General features: G+C 45.7%; 1 protein-coding gene across 1 annotated transcript in view; it reads right to left on the minus strand.

The window, feature by feature from the left end:
• The window catches only part of rbm44 (RNA binding motif protein 44), a 220,970-nt gene that overhangs the window by 86,752 nt on the left and 110,526 nt on the right, over positions 1 to 23,692 (minus strand). The window contains exons 7-8 of the mRNA XM_038787013.1: positions 15,638 to 15,818; positions 8,269 to 8,318 (exon numbers count right to left, since the gene is read on the minus strand). Of these exons, the coding sequence (XP_038642941.1) occupies positions 8,269 to 8,318; positions 15,638 to 15,818 (231 nt within the window). The remainder of the gene's footprint in view (positions 1 to 8,268; positions 8,319 to 15,637; positions 15,819 to 23,692) is intronic.

A 23,692-nucleotide genomic window follows, 5' to 3' on the forward strand; every position in this document is an offset into this window, starting at 1 on the left:
GTAGAGCACAGAAGCCTAGGCAGATCGAGGATCACGGAGGTCACTGGAGGCATGAGGGAGGAGGTTTGAGAGAGGTGGTGTTGGGGGGGGGGGGGGGGGGGGGCCGGGGTGGAAGGCCCATCAGAGGCAAGGGGCGCTTGGGATACATATGCATGGCATTACAACACCTTGCACCCCAGAAATACGCCTCCTCTGGCACTTCATTCGGCAATGTGGGCTGACCACCAATATCCTGCCCCAGCTCCTCTGGCATGGTGTTCCTGGATGCCTCTTCCCACACCCACCCCTCAGGCATACCACATGCAGGTGATGGGTGTAAACGAGCACTCAGCAGACAGGCAGGATTCAGACTTTGGCATATGTTACGGAGCACCAGTGCACAGCGTGTTATCACCCCCCTGCCACCAACAGTGACCGTTGACAGTGCTGACACAGTCCCGTCACCCTGGGGTGATGCCACATAGACCCTGGAAGGTTTTAATAGGGTGCAGGGTTGTGGGGAATGGATTGGGGAAGAGGACAGGCGAGGCCACGTCCTATCTGAAGCAGGTGAGGGCAAGGGTCTCCCTGGCCCTCCGAGTTTGCTGAATCCTCGCAGCTATTGCCTGTCCTGCATCCTCCGATTGGTCTTGAAGATCCTCCCCGGGCCCGTCCTCCAGCCCTTCCTGGTTTGTCGTGTCCTCCTCTTTGGAGGTGGTCACATGTTCCTCACCCTCCAACATTTCACCAGGCTGTTGTGCCAGGTTAGGGAGGGCACAGCAGACCACAACCACGCAGTGACCCTCAGGGAGAGGGAGCCTTTTGAGGTGTCCGATAAACTGCTCAATGACAGCCCAGAGGGTCGCATGGGCCTCGTTTTACAGGGTCTCCACATCGGTCACTGGACTCCATACTGGTGTCATTGGCCAGCTCCTCAGCGGTTACCTCATAACCCCCAAGAACCAACCGGCCATCCTGGGATGGGCCTTGAAGAGGCCAGGGATGCACCACTGCCCCAGGATGCAGATGTCATGCGCACTTCCGGGAAAGCGTGTACAGACATGAGATTCTCATGTGGTGGTTGCACACGAGTGGACATTCAGCGAGTGGAACCCCTTCCTGTTGATGTAGGGCACTCCCTGATGTCCCGCTGCGTGCAAGACGACATGTGTGCCATGTATCACCCGCTGGACCTGGGCATCCCGGAAATGGCGGAGAATCCTGCTGCCTCGGTCAGGCCAAAGTTTATATAGTTTGTTGCCCGAGCACACAGGGCATCCGTGACCTGATGGATGCACTTGTAGGATGTAGCTTGTGAAATGCCATACAAATCCCTGCTCAATCCCTGGAATGATCCTGAGGCATAGATGTTCAGGGCTGCGGTGACCTTGACGGCCACTAGGGGCAGGTATCCTCCTCCTCCATGTGGTACCAATATGTGAGGACATGGCACAGGTGCCGCACCGTCCCCTTTTTGAGGCGGAGCCTCCTGCAGCACATGCTGTCCATCTGTTCGAAAGACCAGTGAAGGAGGTAAACTGTGGGCAGTCGCTAGTCTCCCCCGGGCCCCTCCATGACCTGATAAGCGGCTGGGTCCTCAAAGTGTGGGACGAGCCACTGCACATGGGCCACCGCCTCAAGTCTCTGTTGACGCTGCTGCCATCTCCTCTGGCATCTAGCCGCTTGGCCTGCCAGCAGCACCACGAGGTCAGCTTCTGCAGTGTCCAAGATATCATCCATCTAGTGTAATATCTGTGGGACTTGGAGAGGGTGAGAGACAACCAGGCTGTCTTCCATGCGGGTACCCTAGAGTCCCCCATTGATTCCGCCCTCCCCCCATCATCCAACACATCCTGCCCATGCACCCCCGGCCGCAGCGGGGTCCCTGGTCACTGGGCCCCAGACCCTGTACCCGAGACACCCGCATGTAACATTACCTGGGCTTGGCCTCGTGCACACACCACTTCTCTGGTCATGGAAATGTCCCCAGTGCTGGGGCCAAGCCCCTGGGCGTTTGGATGTTGGCTACTTCGTCCATAGCGTTGCTTCCTGCAGTGTCCAGGCATTTCGGTCTGATTGGGATGTTGGGCAATAACTCCCACATGCTACACGGCGTGCCTACCCACGGGAATCCACTTGGGAGATGTGAAGCGCTCACTTAACCCGGTGGGACAGACAGGCAGGAACGAGGTGTCCACTGTAATGGATACACATGATCTAGGGGGTTGCATGTCAAACGCACGGGCGCTGAGATCCTCCCACATCCCCAAGTCCAGGTGCGAGCAACCCACACCCCGGACGGCAACACCAGTGGCCCCGGGCTCATTGCCTGGGAGCAAAGATGGTTACTCACCTCCTCGGATCCCCACAGCAGCCATTCCATCAGCTTCACATGGAGGTGTACTAACTGCCGCCTGGTGACCATTGCTGGTGAGGCACTTCGATCACGGGAGGCCGTTACATAGGAGTCATTTCCATTAATTGCATGGAGATAGCGTTCAGGGCGGCAGGTGTGGATATGAGCACTGCCATTGGTGCAGAGCACTGGCTTCACATTGGCTCTGGCTGGTCATGTGCCTCTCGTCAGAATGGTTGGGACTAGTCATTGTGACTGCTCTCCAATTGGTCGAGAGGCAAGTAGGCCCCGCCTCCGAGGCAGGGTATAAGTACCCAGAGTTCCCGGCAGTCGGCCATTCTCTGTAGTTGACCGCCGGGCTAACAACTAGCTGATTAAAGCCACAGTTCGGATCCTAAATGTGTCTTGAGTCGAATTGATGGTACATCAGTAGGTAGCACAGTGGTTAGCACTGTTGCTTTACAGCTCCAGGGTCTCAGGTTCGATTCCCGGTTTGGGTCACAGTCTGGGCGGTGTCTGCACGTTCTCCCCGAGTCTGCATGGGTTTCCTCCTGGTGCTCCGGTTTCCTCCCACTATCCAAAGATGTGCAGGTTAGGTGGATTGGCCATGTTGAAGTGCCCTTAATGTCCAAAAACAAAAGTTAGGTGGGTTTTGTGAGGGCCACAAAGAATCCAGCATGAGTTTTCAGGATACAAAGAAATAACATTCATTTACAATAACATATACACACAACAGCAGCAGCACCTTCCCTTGCTCCTCTGCTGGTTCTAAACTGGCCAGCTCCATTTATGCAGGGAGTCTGCTAATGATTTCTCCGCCCCCCCCCCCCCCCCCCCCCTCATTGGGGAAGCTCATACTCCCATAGGATTGTGGGATTGTCATTAGTCCCCAGCCAATGGTAAGCAGGCAGGTTAGAACAGTGGGGTATAACAGGGCGGAGGTGTGGGTTTAAATGGGGTACTCTTTCCAAGAGCCGGTGCAGACTCGATGGGCCGAATGGTCTCTTTCTGCACTGTAAATTCTATGATTCTCTGAAGTGGTGATTATTGGTTTCTCGCCGTGCCACATTGGGATCCTGATTACACCAATCGGAGCAAGCTGAGCAGATCGCAAACCGATTGCCGCCTGGCATGGTTCTCGATTTTGGCCTCTCCTGCAGTCTAACAGCAGTGTTGTGCTCTCGCTCAAGCGTAACGTGACCCTAAAATTGTGTCCCATATCTCCATCCTTGGGAGGAGATATTGTACTCCAGGATATCCTCATTTTTTAAACCTTGACCCCTTGCGGTGTCAGGTTGTGCAGAGCACATTCCACTACCAAGATTTTCAAGACAGTTGCTGGGATATATTCAGGGATGAGAATGAGTGAAAGCAAAAAAAAAGTCTGAATATTTTGTGGGACAAAGCAAAATATATATTTGCTAGTGCAAAACAGCAAAGTCACTATAGCGAAGGGGCCAGAAAATAATAGCACTTTATATGATCTAGTGAAACACAAATGCTCTGGGCCACTTCAGATGGGTGGTTATTAGACGTCAAGAGGATGAAAATAGCTTTCCTTTTGTTTATCTTCTATTGTCATCAAGACTGTGGACCAATGCATTTCTATCAAATCACCAAAGCAGCCTCAGCAGATAAGCATCCTACAGTTAGTGAATATAATACGGAATGAAGTCCATACTAACAACAGAATATAACCTTTCTAGATTATGTACTGTACATATGAAGCAAAGTAGAGAGAGAGGTACAGGTCAGAATAATGTGACAAAGGGGAAAATCTCACAATCGAAGTCGGAATTCTGCCAAAAGGCAGAAATTCCTCATCCCTGGTTAAAGGGATCCACTAGATCTATCCAGGATTCTGAATTCATCTTCAGAAGCACCACGACAACAATAATCACATGAGTTAACGTATGGCAGCTCTTGTATTCCTCCTCCACATTTGTGCTCAAGTTTTGCAGAGACACCGGTAGCCACATAGTTAGTGCGTAGCCCTAGTCACCCAATATCCACCCTTGTAGGCACAAGGGGAGGCCTGCAAAGCGAACTGGGCACAGCTTCATATGTAGGCAGGATGGCAGTTTCCCAGGATCCTTGCACAGACCTAAAGGACCCACCTGTGGTGGCAGTAGACCAGTTGTACATTGAGCATGGAGAAGCTTTCCTGTTGATGAAGGCTACTTCCTTGTCTGGAGGAACCTTGATGGCAACATGCTTGCAGTTGACTCATGTACATAGAAGAATGCAGCAGTGGTCCCAAATTCTACATCCCCTCAGCCTGACTGTCCGGATCAGCATGCGAGCGCACATATTAATAACCCCTCTGAAAGCAGCACTTGTGACCATATTGATGCAGCGATAAGCTGCTGACTGGGAAATGTCTTTAAAATGTATTTTTTTTGCAAGCATGTATCAAAACAGGTTACAGCAAATAAACACCCGGGAAACATTGTTCCCAACAATCAACGATACAGTCTGTTCAAATTTTTTCCCTTTTTCCTCCCCCTCCCCCCTGCGACGAACAGCTCCTCAAACAGTCACAAACATTCCCTACATTTTCTCAAACCCCTTAACTCACACTTTATCTTCTCCAACTGCAGGAAGTTGTATATGTCACCCAGCCAAGCTGCTACCCCCAGTAGCAATGCCACATCACTCCAGTAAAATTCGACACTGTGCAATCAGTGAGGCGAAGGCCACAACATCGGCCATCCTCCTCTCCATGAGCTCTGGTTTCTCCGAAACCTCATACCGCCACCAAACGGTCTGGGTCCACCTCCTCCTCCACTATCCTGGCTAAGACCGCGAACACTTCCGCCCAGAATCTTCCCAATTTTTCACAACCCCCAAAACATGTGTGAGATTCGTTGGCCCCTGCCCACACCTCACACTGATCTGCTATCCCCTGAAAGAACCCACTCATTCTCGCCCGAGTCATATGCACACTGTACACTACTTAAAAGTATCAGGCATCCTTGCACAAAAGGATGTCCCATTTACTCTACGCAGTGCCTCACTCCATACTCCCCAATTGATCTCCCCTCCCAACTCCGCTTCCCGTTTCTCCTTGATCTTCACCACCCGCTCCCCAGCCACTTGCATATATGCCCAATTCTTCCCTCCCCTTCCACATCCGGAAGCAGCAGTCGCTCCAGCAGGGTGTATCCCGGAAACCCCCTCGAGACCTTTCGCGCAAAGTTCCTAACATGCAGATACTTTAACTCATTCCCCCTCGGCAGCTCTACCCTGTCCCTTAGCTCCTCCAGACTGGCGGACCCTTCCTCCAAAATCCTACAGATTATCTCCAGCAAATACCTGGAATTATCCAGAGGTATAGAGATTCAGAGCTACTGGGACCTTCAAAGCCTCAGAAACTTGGGTGGCATGCATCTGTTCCGACATGCATTCCAAGTGCTGCTATGTGGCTTACTATGAGGTTGGCACACTCTTAATGGAAGAGCTCATGCGCTCAAAGACCTGAGTCACGGTGGCACGTAAGATGAACAAACTTTTCCATTCTCAGCCCATGGCTCTGGAAGAGAATTCTGACATGTGGGAACATATCTGCTACTTCTGATCAAGTAGAACCTTCTTTCTTGTGGTTCCTCAGGCTCTGCTGCTGTGCCCACTTAAGTTGTACTTCAACTCTATTTATTTACCTGATCTACATCTCTTGTAGCCTTTAATGAATGAAATCCTGTCAATCAGTCTTGAACACTTCAGCTGACCTAGCATCCAATATTTGTTTTTGGTAGCGCTTCATTTATGGGGCTGGCCGAGGTTCCATATGCAATTACCTTTATGTTCCAACTTTCTTGAGCCTCATTAGAATTTGTACCTGTTAACTAATTTTTAGTGCCATATTTATCTGGACACAAATCCGTTTGCTCCTTACACAAATTTTTAAATCTCTTGTCATTATGAAAATATTTAGACTTTTTTTTTTGGATTTGAAGTGGAGGAACTTGCATTTCATTGCACTGAACTCTTATCGACCACAGTTTTATCCACTCACTTAATGGACTGAATTTTTTGTTCGTCGGTTGTGTACACTCGGCGTGCCTGGAAATGGGCACATAATGTATTTCCGGCCGCTATCAACCCGGAACGCGATTTCACACTGGCTGGTCAATAATGGGCAGACAGTGTGAAACACACGCTGGTAAAGGCTCAGCGCTGCAGTGGAAGGTGGGAATAGTGCAGGCGCTGAGACAGGGGAATGTGAGGACTGGTGCTTCTAATGTACTCTCTTAGGGGACACCTGCTGCAGACTTGTAAAAATAAATATCTTGCCATGGAACAACCATGCAAAGAGTATCTATGCAGCACATTCAAAACACAAACCTCAGTCCACAGACACCTTTTGAAATTTAATTTCAGCCCAGACAGTTCATTCTGTTGTGGATGAGGTTGAAGCTAAAACGTAAATGCCGCCTGGACAATCTGCCCGCCTGCCAACATTAAAAGCAGACAGGCAATGCAAAATTGCATTCAATTGGCCCCTTAACAGGCTAAATTGCTTGGTGGGCACGTTTCCCACTCTCACGTATGCCTGCCGACGGAACTATTGCGCGAGTGCATGATGATGTTGGGACATGCACCCAACAACTTTTCACAGGATTTCACATGCTTCCGAGTCAGGTGCAAGTCCACCCAAGCAAGGTAAAATTCTGGCCAACCTCTCGATGTCGGTTTGTAATTTCCTGCTAGTTAGTGTTATCTGCAAAAATGGATATACAATAGTCCTTCATGATATATATGGCACATAGTACAAATTGTGGGTGGGAAAAGTAACTTGTCAGATTCCACCAATGAACATTCTCTTTTATTCCCATTTGAGCTCTATTACATTCCAAACGATTATTAGCTCATACTCCCAAGGCTCCAATATCATTTATGCTTATTTTATTAATAGGATCTTGTGCGAAACCTTAATAAATACCCTCTGAAAGTTCATCTGGACAGAAATCAGACACTCCCCTATCAATCATGTTAGTGGCCTCTTCAAAATACTCAAATTTGATTTGTAAGTTATAGTCCATAAATCATGTGAACTCTCTTTGACCAGTTGATTCCTGTCCCAATTGCTTACTCATTTAGTCACTGATAATGAAGTGCCAGTAATTTCACTTTAAATCAATACTGAACCGGCATGTCCATGGTCTCTCCCTCCCTACTGTCTTAATAATGGAAAGACATTTCCAATTTTCCAATTCAAAGATGTAGCTCTCAAATCTAGACAGCTTTGGAAAATAATGACAAATGCATCTGGAATTTCACCACCTAAAGGTTCTGTACATTTGCTTATATTAAACTGCTTTATTTTCGCCATTGCTTTTTTTTGTTTTTACTTATATTAAGCCTCTTCCCTCAACTTATTTTTAGGCTCCCCGATATTTGCCTCTGCTCTCTTCTTGGTATTGTGAAACTAGATATTGCCTTTTCCTGATTGTCCATTACAGTCTATTTTGTACTTTAAAAAAAAATAGGCCCAGACTTTCTCCCATAAGGAAAAAACAACATATTTACTAAAATACCCTAAATACATTTATAGTAACTCCACATCTATACAAAATCAGTGGACCTCCAATAAGGTAACAATATAGACAAATTTCTTCAACTTTTACTGATCGTTGTTTAGTAACTCCTACTATGTGGATAAAATCTGGCTCAGGATGTTATCAGGCGTGGATTGGCTGTCTTCTAATTCTCAATATGCAGGGTGATACAGGAAAAATTACTGCTTGGCAGAATGCCAGAGGACAGAGTGTGTTCTGGATTGCTTATCACTGAGCAAGTGTCTTCAGGAGAAAATGGGAGGAAATTAGTAAAGAAAATACATAAAATTAAAAAGGTTACAATTCAGCTAAAGTAGCTGATATCTTGAAAAACTAGCCAAAATGCAAGTTGAATACATTTTTGGTACTTTTTACCTATAATTTGAATTGTTCTGACATTGAGACATTGGTTGCTGTTCTCCCAACTGAAATAGGAAAAAAGAAAAAAATGTTATAGCAGCTATCCAAAACAATGCTAAGAGTTACTTTTTCCATTCAACATGTTATTGATGTCTCCACTATATCTTCATAAAATCCCTACAGTGCAGGAGACAGCCATTTGGCCCATCGAGTCTATACCGGTCCTCTAAAAGAGCACCCTACTTAGGTCCATTCCCCCATCTTATCCCTGTAACCCCACCTAACCTTTGGACACAAAGGACTAAATTACATAGCCAATCCATCTAACTGGCACGTCTTGGGACTGTGGAGGAAACCAGAGCACCCTGGGGAAACCCTTGCAGACAGGGGAGAATGTGCAAACTCCACACAGTCACCCAGAATTGTAATTGAACCAGGGTCCCAGGCGCTGAGGCAGCAGTACTAATCACTGTGCCACCAAGCTCACCTCAGTTAAAAGGCTAATACACCCGTACCTTCCCAGGAATGTAGAACCTCTGTTGCTGCATCAGTTAATTCACCTTGGCTTGCGTATTGAATCTGGGAAAATTTTGGTTTGTGGGGATCAACCGCATTAACTAGTTGGTAACCAAAGCAAGGATTCATATTTTATAGTGTATATTGCTTACTGTTCCGACTGTGAGGTGCTACTGGTTCCTGCTGTCCGGTCTAGTGACGATTCACTTTGGGCTGCAGGGGATTAAGTTGTGTCTTTTGGTTTATCAGAGTGGAAGTTTAGAATCAAGTCAGAACTTTGCAGCAGACTCAGTTATTTGATACATCAACCTGGCAGCACTCGTGTACACTGTTTACTTACCACCGTCAAAACTTACAAATGTAAATCTGTCACAGGAGTTGAGATTCTAAGTACTCAATCAGATTACTCTGTACACCAATGTCTAACAGCTACAGTTGCCCTGGCTTGGTAAGCAGCAAGAACATTACCAATGCAGCAGAACTAGCAATAGCCCATAAGCTGTTCTCGCACAGAGACAATACTAGTATCTGAGAAAAGTATGCCCTGGCCATAATCCAGCAAATTACCAGCACATGTCTATTCGCAATCGTCAGCAAAGCGTTGGAAGGGGGCATCAACAGTGGTCAAAATGGCATTTATTAATACCTGGCTCAAGGGTGATCAATTTGGGTTCTGCCAGGACTGCAATCCAGACATTATTAAAGCTTCAAACCAAATATGGACAAAATAACTGAATTCCGGAGATGAGGTGATAGCGACTGCCCTTGACATGAAGGCAGTATTTGACCAAGAATATTTACAAGGAATCCTCGGAAAATTGAAGTCAATGGCAATCTGAGGGGAAACTCTCAGCTGGCTGGATACATGCACAGCACAAAGGGAGATAGTTGTGGCTGTTGGGAGGTCAATTATTTCAGCTCCAGGACATCAATGCTGAAATTCCTCAGGTTGTGTACTCGGCCCAACCACCTTCAACAGTATTAACAATGACCTTCCCTCCATTGTAAGATCAGAAGTGAGGATGCTCACTCTGTACAATGTTCAGTACCTCAGATTAAGGAGGCAGTCCATGCTCACATGCAGCAAGGCCAGTACAACATTCAGTCTTGGGCTAATAAGTGGCAAATAATATTCGCAACTCATAAATTCAAGGCAATGACCATCTAATCACCCTCATCTGACATTTAACAATATTACCAGCATTGAATGTGCCCCCATCAATATCCTATGGGTTACCATTAACCAGAAACTTAACCAGACCAGAACCAGAAGTACTGTGGTTACAAGATCAGGCTTGATGTTAGGAATTCTGTGGTAAGTAAGTTCCCATGCAAGTTTTGACATAGAAATATATTGCAGTTCTTTTACTGTTATTGATTCAAAATAATGGAACTACTCCCTTACAGGTCATCCATGAATTTTAAAAAAATGCTTCATAGAAATATTAAGTAGGTCGTTTGACCCTTCAAGCCTGCTCTGCCATTCCTCATGATCATGGCTGATAATAATAATTATCCACCTCAGTAACCTGTTCCCGCTTCTCCCCCCCCCCCCCCCCATATCCTTTGATCCCTTTAGCCACAAGATATTTATCTCCTTCTTGAAAACATGCAATGTTTGGCCTGCATTCTGTGGTAGAGAATTCCACGGGCTCACCACTCTCTGGGTGAAGATATTTCTCCTCGTCTCGGTCCTAAATGGTCTTCCCCTATCCTCAGACTGTGACCCTGGTTTTGGACTTCCCAGCCATTGGGAGCATTCTCCCTGCATCTACCCTGTTAGAATTCTATAGGTTTCTATGAGATCCCTCCTCATTCTTTTAAACTCCAGCGAATATAATCCCAATTGACTCCATTTCTTCTCATACATTAGTTCCACTATCCCAGGTATCAGTCTAGGAGACCAAAATTGCACACAATATTCCATATGTCGTCTTACCAAGGCCCTGTATAACTGCAGCAAGATATCCCTGCTCCTGCACACAAATTCTCTTGCTAGAAAAGTCAACATACCATTTGCTTTCTTTACTGCCTGCTGCACCTGCATGCTTATCTTCAACGACTGGTGTACAAGGACACACAGGTCTCATGGCATATTCCCATCTATCAATCTATAGCCTTTCAGATAATAGTCTGCCTTCCTGTTTTTGCTACCAAACTGGTTAACCTCACACTGTAAAGAACTTTCCTATGAATCCTCGTGGGACTCTTGTTTCCATTTTAATTCCTGTTCTTTTGGCTATTATAATTCCTGCGCCTGAGCATTGTTGGGGCCTACATCTTTAATTTAAAAAACGGTAGCCGGAGATGCTGACATCAGTAGTGACACGTCCTGACAGACATGGCTGACACCCAATCGGCTACTTTCAGTTCTGGGACATGGCAGACTCTCAATGCAGATTGCTCCGGGTTATTCAATGTTCTGCGAGTGACTGTTTTTGCTTTTAGATTTGTTCGAGATTTGCAGAGCTCAACAGAATCTTTTTGAGTCACTCTCTCCCAGAAGAGGGGAATTCACTCTCAAATCATAGCTGGAATTCCCTTCAGGTAGACAGAGCAGTTAGTGAGTACACAAAGCCTGAAGACAGAGCTGGGGAAGGGAAACTTCTGGATTCCTCTTCCATTAAATGTACCCGACAACTCGAAGGCCTCATGAAAACAGCTCTGATATTCTATTTAACTGAAACAAGCTGTTGGCGAATCTATTGAAGCTGACTACATATCAGAAAGCGCAGTCCTCAAGTGCATCTTCCATGTTTAAACTCAGCAGAACACAAGTTAGGGTGTGTCCCCAGAGGGGATCCCACAGCCCGAGAGTCTGGCCTGAGTGGTCCAGCTTGAAGATCCAAACCAATCGACGGTTCAACGCCTTGCATTCTGAAGGCCTACAAAGACCTCGACCCCAGCAGCAAAGATCTTCAAATCTCTCCTAATCCCTGTTAATTTTTAACCTTTCCTACCCCCTTTACCATGTGTCTATCTTGTCTGTGTTGAGAATAGGATGGGGTTTGGGGGAGTAGTTACTAGTAGCCTGTTGTCCCATTATATGTTCATCTTTTACTCTTGTTACAAATAAACAGTTTGTTATCGTTTACTTATAAATCTGGTGCCTATAACTTACTCAAGGATTAAAGATCTCAGGAAAATACACAAATTATTGGTTAATTCATTTATGTTGGGTCTCAGGGGTCTGTGGGTCTGGAACTGACTGTGCCCTTACCCTGGGTGTCTTAAAATTTATCCACATTATACTGTATGTCATGCAAATGTATTCAACTTTTCAAATTCTTTGAGGTAGTAAGGAGCAGTGTAGATGAAGTGGAAATCAGTAGATGTAACATACTTGGACTTCTAAAAAGCATTCGATAAAGTATCACACAAAATGCTGCTTAATAAGAGCACATGGTGTTGGGGGTAGTAGATCAGCATGGATAGAGGATTGGCTAACTGAAAGACAGAGAATTGGGGTAGGAGGAACATTTTCAGGATGGCAATCTGCAACTAATGGAGTGCCATAGGGATCCATGCTGGGGCCACAATTATTTACAACATATAATCATGACAAGGAAAGTGAATGCACTATTGCCAAGTTTGTGAATGACAAAAAAAAGTGGTGAAGGTGACACGAAGAGTCGTCAGAGGGACATAGACAAGTGAATGGGCAAAAACTTGGCAGTTGGAATATAATGTCGGAAAACAGGAAATTATGCACTTTGGCAGGGAGAAAAAGGGATTTGGGGGTCCTCGTGCATAAATCACAAAAAGCTAGCATGCAAGTTCTGCAGGTTTTAGGGGAGGCAAATAGAATGTTGGTCTTTATTTCAAAGGGAATGGAGAATAAAAATAAGGAAGCATTGCTAAAACTGTGCCATCACTGGTTACACCACACCTAGAATATGGTGAACAGTTTTGGTTCCCTTATCTAAGGAAAGGTATACTGGCATGGGAGGCAGTCCAGAGAAGGTTCACTCAGTTGGTTTTGGGTATAGGGGATTTTGTTATGATGAGATGTTAAGTATATTGGGTCTGCACTCAATGTTGAAGTTAAAAGAATGAGAGGTGACCATATTGAGACTTATAGGATTCTTAGGGGGCTTGACAAGGTAGATGCTGAGAGGATGTTTCCTCTTGTGGGAGAGTCCAGGAGCAGAGGGCAAAGTCAAAGCTATGGGGTCATCTGTTTGAGTCAGAGATGAGTGAATCGCTTCTCAGCCTTTTGGCTAAAATGAGATTGAGGTCAGGTGTAAGGCCTGCATCTGGTATGTCTGTTTTGTGGGGACGATGAATTGGACTCAAATTCAATTTGAATTGGTTTTTGGAGCAGGCAAGGAGCTTGATTAGGGGCTTGCCCCTACCCACACTCTGAGCTCTGGCTTTGTAACTCTGAAAAGTAATAAGAAAATAAGAGATGAGGAGGAATTCCTTTTCCAGTGAATCTGTGGAATTGGTTATTGCAGAGAGCCGTAGAGGCTAGGTTGTTAAGTATGTTAACGGTTGAGTTAGACAGATTTTTAATTAGTGAAGGAATCAAGGGTTATGGGAATAAGGCAGGAAAGTGGAGTTGAGGATTATATCACATCAGCCATGATCTCATTGAATGGTGAAGCAGATTCGATGGGCTGAGTGGCCTACTTCTGCTCATACGCCTCAATGTCTAATTGCCCACTCACTCATCTTGTTTAATCACACCAAAGCATCTCTGAAACCTCCTCACAACGCACTCTCCCACCTAGCTTTGTGTCATCTGAAAACTGGAGATATTAGATTTAATTCCCTCATCTAAATCATTAAAGTAGTCGCCCAAGTCCCAGACGATCATAGGCTGCTTTCCCCTTTGAGGGGGAGAGCGGATTGGTGGAGATTTAACCTAAGGATCACCATACCTCAGGCGAGGGGTAAGGTTGAGAAGGCTGGTCGTCATAACCAATCTCTGCTAGTATGGGAATTGAACCCACGCTGTTGGCCTCACTCTGCATCAAGAACCAGCCGTCCAGCCAACTGAACTAAACCAACCTCAGTTTTCATTAATATACATTGTGGATAGCTGGGTCCCAGCACTGGTCCTGCAGTATCCCATGAGTCACTGTCTGCCACTTGGAAAAAGACCCATTAAAAAAAATTTATTTACAGGATGTGGACAAAGCTGATTAGGCCAGTATTTATTGTCCATCAGAAGGTGATGATCGTGAGCTGCCTTCTTAAACTACTGCAGCCCCGGAGGTGTAAGTACACCACACCTTAGGGAAGGAGTTCCAGGATTTCGATCCAGCGACAGTAAAGGAACAGTGATATATTTCCAAGTTAGGATGGTGAATGGCTTGAAGGAGAACCTCCAGGTGGTATGGTTCCCAGGTATCTGGGAACCTTTTCAGGTACGGGGCAGCACGGTAGCACAGTGGGTAGCACTGTTGCTTCACAGCTCCAGGTAACAGATTCGATTCCCGGCTTGGCTCACTGTCTGTGTGGGGTTTGCACGTTCTCCCCGTGTCTGTGTGGGTTTCCTCCTGGTGCTCCGGTTTCCTCCCACAAGTAATAATAATAATAATTGCTTATTGTCACAAGTAGGCTTCAATGAAGTTACTATGAAAAGTCCCAAAAAGACGTGCTGTTAGGTCATTTGGACATTCTGAATTCTCCCTCAGTGTACCCGAACAGGCGCTGGAATTTGGCGACCAGGGGGCTTTTCACAGTAACTTCATTGCAGTGTTAATGTTAGCCTACTTGTGACAATAAAGATTATTATCTGCTGGTCTTGTCCTTCTCGGTGGTAGTGGTGATGGGTTTGGAAAGTACTGCCTCAGGAACTTTGGCACATTCCTGCAGTGTATCTTGTAGATGATACACATGGCTGCTACATTGAAGTCCCCCACCCAGATTATATTTTGCGCACTTGCCACCCTCAGTGCTTCCTCCAAGTTGTGTTCAATATGGAGGGGTACTGATTCATCAGCTGATGGCGGAGGAACATGGTAATCAGCAGGAGGTTTCCTTGCCCATGTTTAACCTGAAGCCATGAGACTTCATGGGGTAACTCTCTCCTGACTCTATACCACTGCGTCACCACCTCTGTTGGATCTGTCTTGCCGGTGAGACAGGACATACCCAGGAATGGTGATAGTGGTGTCTGGGACATAGTTATACTCACAGAATCATTCCTTACAATGTCAGGCTATTGCTTGACTAGTCTACGAGACAGCCCACACAACTTTGGCACAAGCCCTAAGGAGGACTTTGCAGGGTCAACAGGGCTGGGTTTGCCATTGTCGTTTCCGGTGCCTGGGTCGATGCTGGGTGGTTTGTCCTGTTCCATTTCTTTTCCTACTCTCTGTTTCGTGGCTGTGAACCAGTTTTCTATCCATCTAAATACACTACCCCCAATCTCTCACACTTTATTTTTACACGCTATTTTTCTCTTATGTGAAATCTTGTCGAAAGCCTTCTAAATAAACCACATCCACCGACTCCTCCTCATCAATTCTACCATTTACATCCTCAAAGAATTCTAGTAGAATTCAACAATGATTCCCCCTTCGTAAATCCATTCATGCTAGTGAGTAGCATTCTTTTAAATCCACTAAGTTCAGACAATATTGTGCACACATTTGGCGATCATTTAGCCTAGGCCTTCCAGCATACATTTAAGTTCTCTGAACTTACTGAGATGAATTCTGAAAGGAAGGAGTTTGCACTCCACATCAAATAACCAGACATTCTAGGGGTAGGATTGATCTGAAGATTAAAAAAATTGGTTGTGGCTTTTCGTCATGTTAGACATCTGGTTAATCCAAAAAAGAAAGGCAGATTTACATCGATCATTTACACATTGTCCTGGTGGGTATCAAATATACAATCAAGTATGGCTTCATACCATAGCAGGAACAAATGCAGCACATGACAGTCCTTTTAACTCAACAGACAACAAAGGGAGACTGTCCAAAGGCAGTCCTTCCATCACTTTTTGCCTTGCAGTCTGGTAGTTAGTTTTAAGCTCTTGTAAAGCAGATGATACAGCTGCACCATACTCGGTACCAACTTCCAAAAATGGCAACCTATTCAAGAGAAAGTAATATTAAATCTCAGCAAGGAGGTTGATCATAAATAGAATGAAAAATAATTGAAAGTGGAGAACATGAAATAGAACAGAAAAGACTGGAAGTGCAAAGCAGTTTAAATCAGCAACAAAATGAGGAGTAAGAACATTTTGGACAAAATCCGTCATCAAATTCTTGCTGGTGAAAAGATTTGGTCAGCATACTACAATAGAGATCACCTGAGGAATTAATGAGAGGTCCCGCTGAGAACTAACATTCTTTAATGTATGAATCTGCCCTGATTAACTCGTTGCACATTAGATCCAAAATGTCCTACCTGCTGAGCCAATCAACTAAAGGTCAATCACCTCTCCCTCCCAAGACAGTTAAGAAACAAAATTAAAAAAACATGGTTATGCAAATATAATTATTGCAATAAATATTTTAATTTATTTTTGCAAGCCTTGATTATTTTGAGAATGGTGGATTGCACCCATCAGATGTAAAATCTGCATTAACTCAATGAAAACAGTCCCCAATTAAACTTTCATATTCATTTAATATTTTGTATTTCATATCGCCAAAGCCAGATTCTTTATAAAATTGCTACTTTTACTCTTAGGCCTGCTTTTGCACATGAATAGCTTTATGTAATCTTTTACAGAGTGAGACGCTCGGATTCTGTTTAAAATTGGTGAAATAACGACTAGAAATCCTGTATTTAAAGAAGTATTGCTGTAATGAAGAAACCAAATTTGACTGCAAATATTTTGTGGGTCTCCAATAGTATCCCAGATCCCTCAAGTATCCAAAAATCTGTGGAACGCTGACTTGAATACAATGAGCAAACAAATATCCACAGCTCTCTGGGTGTAGAATTTTAAAGGTCTGCAACCCTTTTGAGTGAATAAGTTTCCCACATCTCGGGGGCTAATTCCTTATCCTGAGACTGTGAACTTTAGTTCTAGACTCCACAGCCAGGGGAAACATCCTCCCAGCAACTACCATGTCAAATTCCTTAAAACTTCAGGGGCAAATTTTATAGCCCCCTGCTGCTATGTTTGTTGGTGGACAAGGAACCGTAGAATTCCCTGAGTGCCTTCAGGTCGCCCTCTAATCTCTCTGTAAGTTTACAAAAGGTGAGGGAGGGCCAGGGTGGACAACTGTTGGACACAAATACTGCTTCCTGTCCGACCACAATTTTGAGACTGGTCGGAGTTCAGTGACAAGGACAAGCCCCATAGGCCGGGCTCCTTCGACCTTGGGCAGGAAGGGGTGAGAGGCTTACTTCAAGGGTCCCCTGCACTGCACTGGGTGGAAGTTCTGCCGCCAGCCAATTAATGGTTCCTGGAATGGAAGAGCATTGATTAGCTATTGGGCTGATGCAATTGGTAGTGATACTCTGCATACTCCCCTGACTCTTAATTCGGCAAGACAGGAAACCCCACCATCCGAAAAATCCTGACTTGCATGCTTCAAATAAATCACCTTTCAGTCTTCTAAACTCGAAGTAATATCGTCCGAATCTACTTAATCTCTCCTCATTGGGCAATCCCATCATCCCAGGAATCAGTCTGGTAAACCTTCATTGCGCCATTCGGGGGCACGTGGAGCTGAACAACACGGGGGAGGTCACGGCCGCCACGCTGTGGGAGGTGCCCTCAAGGGGGTGGTTTGTGGGGAATTTATTTTGATTTTGGCACACAGGGAAAAGGAGGAATGGGCAAAAATATCAAGGCTGGTGGAAGAGATTCTGAGGATAGTCAGGAGGTTCGGAAGCCCCGGAGGTGACTCGGGGCTTTTCACAGTAACTTCATTGCAGTGTTAGTGTGAGCCTACTTGTGACAAAGATAGTTTTTTTTGTTGAAGGAGAGGCAGAGGTTCCAGATGGAGTCTGGATTGGTGTCCACGGGAATGGCGGTAGGGAAGTTGAGGAGGGCCAGGGGGCAATATATGAGTATGGGGAGAGGGCAAGCAGGATGTGGGAGGCGGGGGGGGGGGGGGGGGAATGAAGACGACCAGGGGCCATTCCTGGTGAGGGCATACAATGAGGCTAGGGAGAGGTGGGAAACTCCCCCTTACATTATTGTAGACAACCATCTCCTTAATACTTAAAAAAGATAAGGATCTGGAGCAGTGTGGATGCTAAGTTGTTGGCGAAGATTTGCTTTACGAATTGAGGACCGTGTCCTGGGGGTGATAGGTGAGGACCAAACGGGGTTTGTGAAAGGGAGACGGTTGTCGTCAAATGTAAGGAGTGGGAGTACCTGTGGGGGTTTTTGGGGGGGATTGGGCAGGGGTTTGTGGACTGGATCTGGTTGCTATATAGGGCGCAGGTTGCAAATATGTGGACGGACTGGGTGAGCTTGGAATATTATGGGTTGCACCAGGGGTTGAGCAGGGGTGACCGCTCCCCCTGTAACTTTTTGCCTTAGCTTTGGGCCATTGCCTTTGGCGCTTAGAGTGTTGGGAGATTGGAAAGGGATTGTGCTGGGGGGGGGGGGGGGGGGGGGGCACAGGGTTCCGCTGTACGCGACGCGGACAACCTGTTATATATTTCGGACCCATTGGGGGGCATTGGCAGTATTATGGACACTGGAAACAGCGAGGTTGCTGACTGAGACCAGAGGACAGGAGAGTAGGTTGGGATCAAGTTGTAGGTACTTGGATATCTAACTGATGCAGTGTTGGGCGAAGCTGCACGAGTGAAGTGGGACACTGTCCGTGTGGAGTTTGCACATTCTCCCCGTGTCTGCGTGGGTTTCGCCCCCACAACCCCTACAAATGTGCAGAGTAGGTGGATTGGCTACGCTAAATTGCCCCTTAATTGGAAAAAATAATTGGGTAATCTAAATTTTTTAAAAAATGAGTGAAATGGGAGTTTAAGAAGTGGGACGTGCTGCCACTGTCGTTGGCGGGACGGGTGGAGACAGTAAAGGTGACGGTGCTGCCCAAGGTTCGTATTTCAGAATCTCCCAATCTTTGTCCCGAAGTCATTCTTTAAAAAGGTCAACGCATTGATTTTGGGGTTTGTGGGCGGGGAAAACCCCGCGGGTCAAGGCGGCCTTTTTGGAGTGGGGGCTGGGGGGGCGGTGCGGTTTGACGTTGCCGAATATAATGAATTACTACTGGATGGCTAACATCACTATGGTCAAGAAATGGGTAGTGGATGAGAGGTTGGCTTGGGGACAGATGGAGGTGGCTTCTTGTCGAGGAACGAGCTTAGTAGCATTGTTGACAGTGCCTCTGCCGTTCTCGCTGGCCAGGTACTCCGTGAGCCCAGTGGTGGTGTCAGCCTTGAGGGTATGAGGGCAGTGGAGGCAGTATTTAAAACTGGAGGGTGCCTCGGTGTGGGCACTGATCTGTGATCAACCATAGGTTTGCACCACCAAACCTGTTAAACAAAAGTGGGAGGAAAAGTGGAGGTGGTGGTGAGGGGAGGCGGGGATGTGGCCCTGCAAAGGGTGAATGCATCCTCGCCGTGTGCAAGGCTCACTTTTATCCAGTTTAAAGTTGTCCACAGGACACACATGATTGTGGATAGGATGAGTAGGTTTTTTGAGGGAGTTGAGGATAGGCGAGGGCAGTGCGTGAGGAGTCTAGCAAATCATGTCTACATATTTTGGGTATGTCCAAAACTGAAGGGGTCGAACAGTGGTTAACATTGTTGTTTCACAGCGCCAGAGTCCCAGGTTCGATTCCCGGCTTGGGTCACTAGGCCTGTGCAGAGTCTGCACCTCCTCCCTGTGTCTGTGTGGGTTTCCTCCAGGTGCGCCGGTTTACTCCCACGAGACCCAAAAGATGTGCTGTTAGGTAATTTGGGCATTCTGAATTCTCCCTCCTTGAACCCAAACAGGCGCCGGAATGTGGCGACTAGGGGCTTTTCACAGTAACTTCACTGCATTATTAATGTAAGCCTACTTGTGACAATAAAGATTATGTTCTGGCAGGTGTTTACTGACAGGTGTCCAAGGCATTGAGGGTGAAGGTGGCCCCGAATCCAGAGGTAATGATATTTGGGGTGCCGAAAGACCCGGGAGTCTAGGGAGCGAGAAAGGCTGATGCCTTGGCCTTTGTCTCCCTAATAGCCTGGAGACGGGTTTTGCTTGGGTGAAGAGACTTGCAGTCGTCGAAAGTGGGAGTGTGGGGGAGTGACCTGGCGGAATTCCTGAGGTTAGAGGGGATCAAGTTCGTCTTGAGGGGGTCGCCCTGAGGTGGAAGCCGTTCATTGACTTCTTTAAGAAAGACTGAGGTGTCAGCAGAGGGGAAGGGGAGGGGGAAAGAGGATAAGGGGGTTAACATGGGGAAGGCAGGACGGGAGAAGAGGTTGGGCGGGGTAGTGGAGTGAGTGTTGGTTATTTATTATGTTGTACAATTTTACTTCTGCTCTTATTTGATTTGCTTGTTTATACAAATGCCTGAATAAAATATTAAAAAAGGAACAGCAGGATATATAGGATGAATACGGGGCTGAAAAGAAGGTGTTGAGGGGAACAGTTTCAGATTCTTGGGGCATTGGGACCGGTTCTGGGGGAGGTGGGACCAGTACAAACTGGACGGAAGATATTAGCACAGATGATGTGGAATCTGTATGGGTCGAATTAAGAAACACCAAGGGGCAAAAAAAACATTTGTAAGGGTGATATACAGACCACCAAACTGAAGTGGTAATGTTGGGAATAGCATTAGACAGGAAATCAGAGGTGCATGTGATAAAGGAACATCTGTGATTATGGGTGACTTTAATTTGCATATAGATTGGGTGAGTCAAATTAGTCACAGTAGAACAGAGGGGAATTTCTGGAGTGTATACGGGATGGTTTTCTCGGTCAATGCGTTGAGGAACCAACAAGGGAACAGGCCATCCTGGACTGGATATTGCACAATGAGAAAGAATTAGTTGGCAATCTAGTCGTGAGAGAACCCTTGGGGCTGAGCAATCATAATATGATATAATTCTTTATCAAGGTGGATAGTGAGGTAGTTGATTTTAAAACTAGGGTCCTGAACCTCAATAAAGGTAACTAAGATGGTATGAGGCAAGAGCTGGGTATGATGGACTGGGAGACATCACTAAAAGGAAGGACAGGGGACAGGCAATGGCAGATATTCAAGAATGAATAGGTGAACTCCGAAAGTTATTTATTCCTATTTGGCACAAGAATAGAAAAGGAACTGTGGCCAAACCATGGCTCACAAGAAAAATTAGAGATAATGTTAGATTCAAAGACGAGGCATACACATTATTCCTTTTTGGTGGAAGAATAGAAAGAGAATGGTGGCCAAATCATAGTTTACAAGGGAAATTACAGATAGTATCAATTCAAAGAGAGGCATACAAATTAGCAAGAAAAAGCAAGAGATCGGAGGATTGAGAACAGTTTAAAATTCAGCAAAGGCGGATCAAGGGATTGATTAAGAGGAAAATACAACATGAAAGTAAGCTAGCAAGGAACATAAAAAGTGATTGTAAAAGTTTCTATCAGTCTATAAAGCGAAAAATATTGCTTAAAAACTAATGTAGGACCCTTACAGTCAGAAACAGGGGAATTCATAACGGGGTCAAGGAAATGGCTGAGGAACTAAATGTATACTTTGCTTCAGGTTTCAAACAAATATATCAATAATGTACCAGAAGTTTTGAGAAACACAAGTTTTAGTGAGGAGCTGAAGGTGATTAATATTAGTAGTGAAATGGTTTTGGGGAACTTAATGAAATTGAAGGCAGATGAATCTCCAGGGCCTGATAGCTTCATCTTGGAGTAATTAAGGACGTAGGCCTAGAAATAGTAGAGCCATTGGTGGTCACTTTCTAAAATTCTGAAATGGCTCCTACAGATTGGAGGGTAGCTAATATAACCACACTATTCAAAAAGGGACGCAGAGAGAAAACAGGGAACTCTAGACCAGAGAGCCCAACGTTGGTAATAGGGAAGTTGCTAGAAATCATTATCAAGGATTTCATAGCACAGCATTTGGAAAGCAATGGTATAATCAGACAAAGCCAGCATGGATTTACAAAAGGGAAAACTTGCTTGACAAATCTACAAGAATACTTTGAAGATATAACCAGTACAGTTGACCAGGGAGAACCAGTGGATGTTTATTTAGACTTTCAGAAAGTTTTCGACAAGGTCTCACATAGCAGGTTACTGTGTAAAGTTAAAGCGCTTGGGATTGCGGGTAGTGTCTTGAGATGGATAGAAAGCTGATTAACAGGCAGGAAGCAAAACGTTGGAATATGAATGAAAATGAAATGAATTAAAATTGCTTATTGTCACAAGTAGGCTTCAAATGAAGTTACTGTGAAAATCCCCTCGTCGCCACATTCCGGCGCCTGTTCGGGGAGGCTGGTACGGGAATTGAACCCGCGCTATTGGCCTTCTTCTGCTTTACAAGCCAGCTGTTTAGCTGTCTTTTTCCAATTGGCATGCAGTGACTAGTGGAGCACCTAAGTGATCTGTGCTAGGACCCTAAATGTTCACATTATATATTAACGACTTGGATGAGGAAACAAAATGTTTTATCTCCAAATTTGCAGATGATACAAAGTTGGGGATACAAAGTTGGGTGGGAGGGGGAGCTGTGAGGAGGATGCAGAGATGCTTCAGCAGGATTTGGACAAGCTGAGTGAGTGGGCATATGCATGGCCCACAGTAGAATGTGGATAAATGTGAGGTCAGTTGCTTTGGGTAGCAAACATAGATTATTATTTGAATGGGTGTAAATTGAGAGAGATGGAGACTCAGCAAGACCCTGGGTGCCTTTGTGCATCAGTCGCTGAAAGTAAGCATCCAGGTACAGCAGGCAGTAAAGAAAGCAAATGGTACGATGGCCTTCATAGCGAGAGAATTTTAGTATAGGAATAGGGATGCTTAACTGCAATTGTATAATGCATTGGTGAGGCCACACCTGGAGTAGTGTGTGCAGTTTTGGTGTCCTTATCGGAGGAAGGATGTTCTTGCTATGGAGAGAGTGCAGTAAAGGTTTACCAGGCTGATTCTTCAGATGGCAGGCTTGTCATTTTAGGAGAGACTGTGGGTAAAGATTATATTCATTGGAGTTTAGAAGAGTGAGAGGGGATCTCAAAGAAACTTCTCAAATTCTAACAGGATTTGACAGGGTAGATTCAGAAAGAATGTTCCCTGTGGTAGGGGAGTCCAGACCTTGGGATCATAGTTTGATGATAAAGGGTAAACCTTTTAGGGCTGAGGTGAGGACAAATCTTTTCACCCAGAGAGTGGTGAATCTGTGGAATTCAGTACCACAAAAAGTATATGATGCCAAAAGGTTGTTCAATTTCAAGAAGAAATTAGATATGGCTCTTGGGCCTAAAGGAATCATGGGATATGGGGAGGGGGTGGAGGCGGAATCAAGGTATTGAACTTGATGGATTAGCCATGATCACAGGATCATAATGAATGGCAGTTCAGGCTGGAAGTGACAAATGGCCTCCTCCTGCTTCTATTTTCTATGTATGCTTCTATGTAACACAATGGTCACAAGCACTGAAGAGCTTCTGGTGTGCTTGCAAATGTGTCTCAGTATGAGAAAATGGCTTACGGGCAAAAAGTGAACAAAGTTACTGTGGTGAATATAAGGTAAATTCACACTATATTTTTAAGCGCAGTAGCGTTACCCGACCACTAGGGGGAGTAGCTCTGGGCATGCTCAGGAGCTTGTACAGGGCTCCACCCTTGGCTCTGCCCACGACTCCTCCCCCTAGTGCTGCTGTATAAACACCCATGTCCAGAGTCAGCCTGCAGTTCACAGAGAGTTCATCAACAGGTAACACGCTGGCTCTGAAGTAAGTTGATTAAAGCCTAGATTCATATCGGAAACACGTGTCTGGTGAATTGATGGTTCCATCAATTTAAGAACAGTAAAGATTG

The sequence above is a fragment of the Scyliorhinus canicula genome, chromosome 2 (assembly GCF_902713615.1).
Source record: "Scyliorhinus canicula chromosome 2, sScyCan1.1, whole genome shotgun sequence".
NCBI lineage: Eukaryota > Metazoa > Chordata > Chondrichthyes > Carcharhiniformes > Scyliorhinidae > Scyliorhinus > Scyliorhinus canicula.